The sequence below is a fragment of the Arachis ipaensis genome, chromosome B10 (genome assembly GCF_059453495.1).
Source record: "Arachis ipaensis isolate K30076 ecotype BB chromosome B10, ASM5945349v1, whole genome shotgun sequence".
Taxonomy (NCBI): domain Eukaryota; kingdom Viridiplantae; phylum Streptophyta; class Magnoliopsida; order Fabales; family Fabaceae; genus Arachis; species Arachis ipaensis.
The window spans coordinates 119512733-119522354 of NC_142435.1; the positions used below are offsets into that span (position 1 = coordinate 119512733).

Here is a 9622-nt window from a genome sequence, read left to right on the forward strand (position 1 = left end):
TAAAAATTAACAACAGGAATAAAATTAAAATTTATTAAAATATTAAAAATTAAATTAAATTAAATTAAACATTAAAAATAATTTTAAAAAATTTCAAAATATTAAAAATAAAAAACATATTTTATACTTAAATTTTTTTTTTTATCAGTAAAATTTTGGATAACATTTTAGTAGTTTAACCAACTTTAAATATATCAATAGAAGACAAAACCAACCCCCCTCTATCTAACTCTTACTCCTAGGAAAGTAGGAGTGCGCAACTTTCACTCTTTCAGAAGACGCACCTTCAATTTTATTTTTTATTTTTATTTTTATTTTTATCTATTCTAATTAACTCGTACTTTACCTTTGTCGTTGATCTGTCTATACCGAAAAAAACGACGACGACCACCACCGCAACAACCTCCACCAGAACGCCGTCGTTTCGAAGAGATCCGTTGTGGCATTCGATTCGCTTCCACGTTCTCGTGCGGTTCGAATCAGATTCACATTTCGTCTTCTACGCTATTCAGATACATTCATTTTTATCGAATTGAAGCCTCGTTTTGATTTATAGGCTGAATCCTCCGATTCTTCCTGCTTCAGCTCCAATTTTTCGCTGCTCGAGTTTGCCCCGATTGCGTTGTCCCGTTATTTCCATGAACGCTGTAAGATTTTCCTGTTCAACATCGTTTTTTATCGGAATCTCCATTAGATACCCGATTCGGATAACCGATGAGGGTGAGGGATTCTATTCGTGGCTGGATTAGGGTTTACAACGAAGGTTTTAGGGATTCGTAGGGTTTTATGATGAGGATCCTACTGTGCTTTAGCTGGTTGTTGAATTGGAATTAGGATCCTGTTGCGGGGTTGGTAGCGGTTAACCCCATCAGGGTTTGATGATGGTAGATTGAGGAGGATGGTGAAGCTTTTAGGATTGAGTCGTGTCTGGGCCGATGAGCCCAGAGAAATCACGTCGAGGTCCAATTTGACCAGTGAGACCAGTGAGAATGGGTGGCTTATCAGGTTCTTTGATTCCTCCTTCTTCTGCGAGTGGATCGCAGTTAGCTACTTGTACAAGCATGACCATGCAGGGGTGCGCGATTACCTCTGCAATAGAATGTACACACTTCCATTGCAGGGAATTGAGAGCTATCTGTTCCAAGTGTGTTACATGATGATACATAAGCCTAGCCCCTCTTTGGATAAGTTTGTCATTGATATTTGCTCCAAGTCTCTTAAGATTGCTTTGAAGGTGCATTGGTTCTTATTGGCTGAGCTTGAGGACAATGATGATGATAATGATAATGAAGCTATTAGTAGGATGCAGGAGAAGTGCCGGATTGCGGCCACCTTGATGGGTGAGTGGGTGCCCCTGATTAGGTCTCAAGGTTCATCTTCCAGCGTTGGAGGCAAGAACCAAGTTTTCAATAGGTTCTTGTCTTCAACACGCCGGTTGTCGATAACACCTACGCCTCCTCCTCAGAAGTCCATGTCTTTCTCGCCTTCTTCAGGAAAGAATTTGCAGGTGAACGTTAGTCCGCAGTCTCCTGATGAAAACAACTTGTTTAAGAAATTGTTGCCAAGTCCAAAGTTTAGAGATGCTTTGCTGTTTAGGAAGTCAGCGGAAAAAGATGACAATGATTCTGAGAAGGATGGCTTTTTCAAGAGGCTTTTAAGGGATAGCAAAGGTGAGGATGAGTTGGGCCAGAAAATCCGAGATGCATTTCACTTCAGAAAGTCAACCGAGAAATATGATGAAGACTCTGACAAGGATAATTTCTTTAAAAGGATCTTAAGGGACAATAGAGGTGATGATGAAGACTCTGAAAAGGATGGATTCTTTAAAAGGCTCTTGAGGGACAATAAAGGCGAGGTGGAGGGTTCTCCCTCAAGTTCGGATGGAATTTTTAAGAGATTGTTTCGTGATAGCAAGAATGATTCTGAGGATAAAACACCGACCAAAATGATGGCAGAAGAGGAGAAAGAAGGATTTTTCCGTAAGTTTTTCAGGGAAAAATTTGAAGATAAGAAGGATTTGAATGATGAAGGAGAAAATGCTAATTCCGAAGAGAGAGGTGCAAAGCATTCTGAACAGGATGAAAAAGAAGGGTTTTTCCGAAAATTTGTTAAGGATATATTTGAAGACAAGAAAGATGCAAATGATAAAATTGAAGAAGGTACTGCCACTATTGAGGAGGAAGAGCCTTCTGAATTTCCTTTGTTCAAAAGATTATTTCGTGTGCACCCTGAAGATGGTAAAAGTAGTTCAACCAATGAAAACAACGGTGAAAGTAGTCCAGGTACAGAAAATTTCTTCCGCAAATTGTTTAGAGATCGTGAACGTTCAGTTGAAGATTCAGAACTATGGGGGTCAAATAAGCAGAAAGAGGTCTGTTGCATATTTACTAACAATTAATATTTGTGTTTGTCTTCTGGAAGAAAGTAAACCAAATATTCTTTTAGTGGAACCCCATATTCATACACGTGACACATTGATTAATTTTCTTTTTATGATAAGTCATAAAGGCACTCTAACATCTTGATTTGAAGTCTGCTTTTATAATTTTAATATAGATTTTGGCATTGGTTTATTTATTCAATATCCACATACTTTTCTATATGGACTCATTATCAATGTTATGTGCATGAGTGCAAGACATAATGCAAACCTGACAGAGTCTTGATTATGATATTTACAAATGAAATCTCTTACTGCATTTGCTGGTTAGAGTTAGAAGAGAAATATTTGTATTTATGGATTCTGAAATCTGTTGTCATTTCTTTGTTGTATACTTTGTTGGGTTTTTACTATTGAGAAATGGTGATAGGGCATTCTCTCATGTATGACATCCTTATACCTCAGTTGGATGCTGTTAATTTTATGTTACTTTAGCAGAAGCATCCTGAATCACCTGAGAAATTTGCAACAAAACCTCCACTTCCGTTCAATCAATCACATTTCCGTAAAGTAGCTTACCATGAGTCATTGGAATTTGTGCTGTCATTATGCGAGACATCATTTGGGTTAGTTGATGTATTTCCAGTTGAAGACCGCAAACATGCTTTGCATGAGGTTATTTTTTTATTATATTTTTAATGATAATATGTATGTATATATTTACTTATTTGAACCTGTTCCATCATTGGCTTCTGACACCTATTTGTTGCTGTTTCTGTGTTTTAACTTTTAAGTCTCTAGCAGAGATCAATTTACATTTGACAGAGGCACAGAATACTGGAGGTACTTCTTAACTGTGAATGATATGATGTCAATATTGTTCTTTGATGCTGAAAGGATTTACTATTTGTCATGTGTTTCGTCCGAACAGAATCAGATGTCATTTTATTCCCAAAATCTAGTCTGAGAAATTCTCCTTGTGGCAATGGCACCAATTTCCATACTTCTTTAGTTGCCTTGCTTTGCATGTTTAGAAACTTCCATTCTGATGTTTATTGGGGGGGGCCATTTTGTTAGTGGTACTGTTAATCAACTTTTCATTTGTGCACTCAAGGAATTGTTGGCTGTTGTTAGTTCTTTGCTTTTAAACTCACTTTTTTGGTGTGTAATTTGTGTGTATGCATTCTTTTATTTATGGGTTCACTTGGTTCTTATTTATCTATGAATCTTGCTTTCCTTATTCCTAGGAGTTTGTTTTCCTCTGGGAAAGGGCATGTACCGTGTGCTTTATATTCCTGAAGATGAAGCTGTTCTCTTGAATTCTAGGGAGAAGGCGCCTTACATGATCTGTGTTGAAGTATTGAGATGTGACATGACAAGGTATTACTTCAATAGTAATCCCCATGAGTTTTAAAGAATATAGCAGTTCATAAAATGAGAAACATATTTCTGATATATTCCCTTCACTACAAAACATTTATCATAGCAATTCCAAGGACACGTCCAGTCCTCATAAACTTTCCAAAGGTGGAATTCCCTTGGCAAATGGAGATGCTCTCTTGCCAAAACCACCACCATGGGCTTATCCATTGTGGACAACACAAGAGGTTTATCGTAATAGCAATGATAGGATGTCAAGATCAACTGCGCGGGCAATTGACCAGGCAATGACTCATGTATCCGAGGCAAAAGTCAACTTTGTTAGTGTGAGTCTTTCTGTAGAATCACAATTACATGTTCAGCCAGAGAAAACTGAAGTGAATCTGCATGTTAGCAGTCGAGGTCCTTATAGTAACAGTGTTGGTGAAATGGCAAGGGGAGGACGTAACAGTGATGTGAAGTGCGTACGGGTAGTGCTGACCACTGATCCTGGGCTTAGAATGGAAGATATTGGGGAACAAGCACCTAGACGGCGGAGGGAACATCGTCGTGTGCCAAGTACAGTGGCAATAGAGGAAGTAAAAGTGAGTCTTCTGTTGATTTGGTGATATTGATGCTGCTATTTGCATTACTTTCTTCTATATTGCATTCAAGCTTTGTTTTCAAAACACTTGATCTGGTTTCCTTTATCAGTGCCCATATTGCAAAATAAATAATTCAGTGATTTTACAATGTAGTTATTTCAGCAGCATGAAGTCAACTGTTTCGTTGTATGTATACACATGTCTGCCAGTCAACATAATTAGTTTTTAATTTGAAAAGACTGGCCAAGTTATCTTATTACAATAATATAATGAGTAACTCGAATCATTAAGTTACTCATGCATGCAGTAGGTAGATTGTTGATATTAATCTGTAATGCGGATCCATGACTTCATTTAGTTAAAGATTATGCGTTGATTATGCATTTCACACTGGTTAGTTCCACTTTGCTTGGGGATATTGCCATTGTCGGTTTATTAAGTCTTTGGACATCCCTCTTCCCTTCTGCTAGCTTTTGGTATTAATTTAGACCTACTCAGTTTTGAGATGTGTTAGACCCTAATCTATTGTTGTTATTGGGCCACTGTAGATGCCATCCCTAGGTTTAGAGTTTGTGTGTTGTGTCCATTGCTTGGAGATATGGGCATGATAGCCTTTATAATTGCTTGGGCTTCTCACCCTCACCAGCTAGCTTCTGGGGTTGTTAGATCTACACAACTCTAAAACAGACCATGACATGTAGATAATTCATTTCTTTGTATGATTCCTCCCAATCAATGTTACTGTAATAGTTTTTGCTGACATTTCAACTTTTCTAGGCGGCGGCTGCTAAAGGGGAAGCACCTCTTGGACTTCCTTTGAAAGGTGCTGGTCAGGATTCATCAGATGCACAACCAAGGGTAAGACATGTTGTAGAAGTTCTTATTGTTTTGAAATACGAGCTGTTAGTATGACCTGTTCCTCTTGACAGGCTAATGGAATTGCCCGCAAAGCGAGTGATGCCTTGTCTGGTGAACTTTGGGAGGCAAAGAAAGAGAGGATACGCAAGGCTTCCATTCACGGCAATTCACCTGGTTGGGACTTGAGATCTGTAAGTACATTTATTAATTAAAAAAAAAAAAAAAGCTATGCTGTTATTTTCTGAAGTCATGGAGTCTTGATTTCAATAAATAAAATATCTGATGATCAATAGTTGTTTGTCGCCTAAAGTAAGGTCATTTGTTTGTTTAGAGCTTTGTATTAAAACTATTCATCCAAGCAATAAAACTGTCTTCCCCCCCCAAAAAAAAAACCCTCTTTTTTTCTTTTTTCTCCCATATGGTTCTTTCTGTACTTTGGTTGAGAATAAATGCTTCAAGATGATATTCTTTCAAGCAAGATGACACAATATTCCTTTTTACATAGGTTATTGTAAAGAGCGGTGATGATTGCAGACAGGAGCATCTGGCGGTTCAACTAATTTCACATTTCTATGGTGGGGGGTCTCTTTTACTTCTCTTCCCTTTGTTTTTGGTGTTGATATTGGGATGAAGCCCAAAGGGAAAGATTATGTCAAATTAAATATATTCAGAATTTCACATATACGGTGTCCATTGTGTTGCCATAACACCTTTTGAGAAATTATTGTTTTTGTTGATGAGCATAGAGTGAATTGACATTGAGACAAACTTAAGGGAAGTGAAAAGAAATCGCAAAGATGTTTCTAAACCATAAAATTAATCTTTTTTCAAAAAATAAAAAATAAAATAAAATTCTCCACTTGCCTTTCTGGATTGAAGTGGAGCCTGTTTACTTTTCTTAAAACAATGTAGTGGAAATTAATGTCATTGTTTCTATTAATTTCATTACTATTATTAAAAGGAAAGGTAAGGCAACACAAATCATTCTATGTATCATTTTGGCTGTCAGTCTACTTGGTTGTGGTTTTCAACGTGTTAGTTGGAAATTTCTAATTAGAGAGGAATTTGTCTAGTGAATAGATTGGATGTGCTTAAGATTTATTGACTCGCATAATTGCACTTTCATGAGTTTTCAGATATCAAACTACTCTAGGAATTTCTTGATGTGTTGCTTACAATTATCAGCCTTTGATGCCAGATATCTTCCAAGAAGCAGGCCTACCTCTCTGGCTACGCCCTTATGAAGTTTTGTGTACATCATCTTACACAGCTCTTATTGAAACTATTCCAGACACGGTAATTCTGTGCTTTGACATTTCAAATGAAATTTAGGGAGGTTATTTAGGTTATGCTTAGATTACCTTAGAATATATGTATCATATGTTGTGAAATCAAACTAGCCATGTAAGTAAAGAAATAATTTTTAGGAATTATATGCTGATTTCTTATAGTTCCTGATTTTTCACTTATTCAATTAGGTTTCTACTATTACGTTTACTAGGCTTGTCTTTCACTTTTAGTACTACTTGACCTTATTATTAGTATAGAGAGTATAGGCAAAATATTCTAATATATAGTTCACCTTATTAATAATATTTCCAGCTTAATATCGGTCTTTTTCTCTTTATTGCAGGCTTCTCTACATTCGATCAAGAGTAGATATCCCAACATCTCAAGTTTACGTGGGTTCTTTATTGCCAAGTATCAAGAAAATTCTCCAAGTTTCAAACTTGCCCAGGTAAATATAGAGATGCAAAGATATGCTCATTATTGTGAACTGATCTTGTTAATCTGAAAAAATGTGCTACTAATTCTTAAATCTTAACTCTTCATTCTTCTTCTGGTATTGTATAGTGCATCATCTTCTAAATGTAAATGGTTATTTCCTCGTCTCTCATTTGAATGATTTGCATGATGTTTCTTGTATCATTTTACTTATTATATGGTGAAAGCCTTAATTCCATGTTAAAATTGGACAAGATATCTCTTCTGTGACAAAATGTAACCATTTTTTTTATTATTTTTGTATAGAGGAACTTCGTTGAAAGTATGGCTGGATATTCCCTAGTCTGCTACCTTCTGCAGGTCTGAAACATCTGATCATGTACATGCATGAATTCATTCTTTATAACTGGTGCAGCACTGCATTAAATTGTAATTTGTGTCATTATTTGTGCTGTTTATTGTTGTTGTGGAGTTAGTTTTCTACCCACTTATCATTTTTTTGTTTGTTGTCATTCAGGTGAAGGATAGGCACAATGGGAACCTCTTATTGGATGAAGAAGGTCATATTATACATATTGATTTTGGCTTCATGCTTTCCAATTCACCTGGTGGTGTTAATTTTGAAAGTGCACCTTTCAAATTAACCCGAGAGCTTCTTGAGGTAAACTGAGATAATTTTCTGTCTGTTATTGACTTGATTTTTTTGTCGTTCATTTGCTAAATGGTCAGCTCTATAAAATGAACAAATGCAATTGTGATAGGTCATGGATTCTGATGCTGAGGGCATTCCAAGCGAATTCTTTGATTATTTCAAGGTAGCAGTGGTGAATATACAGTCTGCACATTACCTCTGCATCTATTAGCACTAAACATGTCCATTTTGTCCCTGTAACCCAGGTTTTATGCATTCAAGGCTTTCTTACTTGCCGTAAGCATGCTGAGCGAATAATTCTTCTTGTTGAGATGTTACAGGTATGTAATTGTTACCTCCCTGTGGTTCCTCCCACTGTCATATAACATGTATATAGTCTGCTTGTGAAGTTGTCTGTGATTTAAGGCTGATGCCCTTTGTTTTTCTCTTCTCCCTTTTTGTTTTGTTTTTTGTTTTTTTTTTCCACTCTTCTCCGAAAAAAAAAAAAGAATGTGATTGATTGGATGCTCATATATTGTGCAAATAGCACCTATCCAATATGATTCCTAGTGAATCTTGGTTGCTTAACTGTCATACTACTGGGGTAGTGAAGTGCTTAAGAGTACCTGGATAGACATTAGACATCTTTGAATTCTGAGATTGAAACAATTCTTTTTTCTTTTTTTTTTTTTGGGGGGGGGGGGGGGGGGATTCAGCATGACTTTGTCAGTTGAATGAATGAACATGATTGTTTTGGATAATGGGCAGTGGGTGGCAAATAACATCTTGAGTTGCTTAGAACAGGGTTGAGAAACAAATTTCACTGTCTTGAGAATGGTCCTTCCAACCCAAAACATAGTGAAAGGAAAATGCATTGTATTTGACATTGAACAGAAATTTGTGCAAAAAGGTTACAATACACTACATTTGTTTGATAAGCAGTTAGAGAAACAGAGCTTTCTCCTTTCTCCCATACTTGACTGTAACCTATCCGTTTCACTTATCTGGTTACGTGATATGAGGTTCACATATTCTTACGTGATATCTTATGTTACCTTTGACACAACTGCTGCTGTACGTGGGCCTCTTTCGTGATGCTTACAGAGAACAGAAGGAAATATCCCTCTGTACTGATTCTTTTTTTTCCCTAATGTTTGTATTAGGACTCTGGTTTCCCCTGCTTTAAAAATGGTCCACGGACAATACAGAACCTACGGAAGCGATTCCACCTCAGTTTAACGGAAGAGGTTTCAATAGTAATATTAATGACTTTTTAAATGCAATCTGTTAAATGTGATTGTTACATTTGTGTTTTCTTTCATTTTCTCTTCTGGCAGCAATGTGTATCATTGGTGCTTACTCTGATCAGCAGTAGCCTGGATGCATGGCGGACACGGCAGTATGACTATTACCAGAGGGTTTTGAATGGAATATTGTGAGATAATTTGTCAGTGATGATTATTTGCCTTTTCCATTTTAACTAAAGCTTGCACCGTGAATTCCCGACAAATAGAATTGTGATTTTCGGTCATTTAATTGTGGTTGGTTCACTGGTGTGCCGTTGGAATTTCTGTGGATGGTGAGAAGTAATAGACGGCACTGTGGCAGGGTGAGAAGTAACAGACTTGCAAAAATCATTTTTTCCCCTTCAAATTGATCTTGATTTTGCATTGCTTCTTGTGAATGAAGCTCTGGTTTAGCCTCCTAAATGGTGAGAGATAGTGGAAATTGTATAGTGATTTTAGCATGAGTGACAGGTTTCTGTTGGGTGTTGATATGTGTAGTGTGTAAAAACTATTTGATTCATCAAAACTCTTGGGGGGGTGTTTTCAACTGTGAAGCAGATGCTGACCTGGTATATCTTGGACATCCGTTGACACTGCTGTGTTGTTTCTTCCTGATCTCAGTTGATCTATCACGTCTCTTCCCACGGTTGATTATTCAATTCTTACACTATTCAAATTCTTTAGTGATGTTTGATTACATCATATGTAATTTATTCTGTTTACTTTCATGGTGAAATTTGTTCACCCTCCATATCAATCATACAAAGTTTTGGTGCCA

General features: G+C 36.8%; 1 protein-coding gene across 2 annotated transcripts; it reads left to right on the top strand.

Moving 5' to 3' along the window:
• The first annotated feature begins 240 nt into the window (after positions 1 to 240).
• LOC107622583 (phosphatidylinositol 4-kinase beta 1) lies at positions 241 to 9622 on the top strand. 2 transcript variants are annotated; one of them, XM_016324533.3, is made up of 16 exons: positions 241 to 2371; positions 2879 to 3055; positions 3175 to 3223; positions 3628 to 3760; positions 3867 to 4344; positions 5122 to 5202; positions 5274 to 5393; positions 5708 to 5777; positions 6401 to 6498; positions 6836 to 6940; positions 7234 to 7287; positions 7445 to 7588; positions 7689 to 7742; positions 7825 to 7899; positions 8722 to 8805; positions 8896 to 9622. In XM_016324533.3, the coding sequence occupies exons 1-16, from the start codon at positions 899 to 901 to the stop codon at positions 8995 to 8997; spliced, it is 3297 nt and encodes a 1098-aa protein (XP_016180019.1). In that variant the 5' UTR covers positions 241 to 898; the 3' UTR covers positions 8998 to 9622. The 2 variants fall into 2 exon arrangements, with proteins under 2 accessions (XP_016180019.1, XP_016180018.1); XM_016324532.3 differs by having other exon boundaries at positions 247 to 2371; positions 2876 to 3055.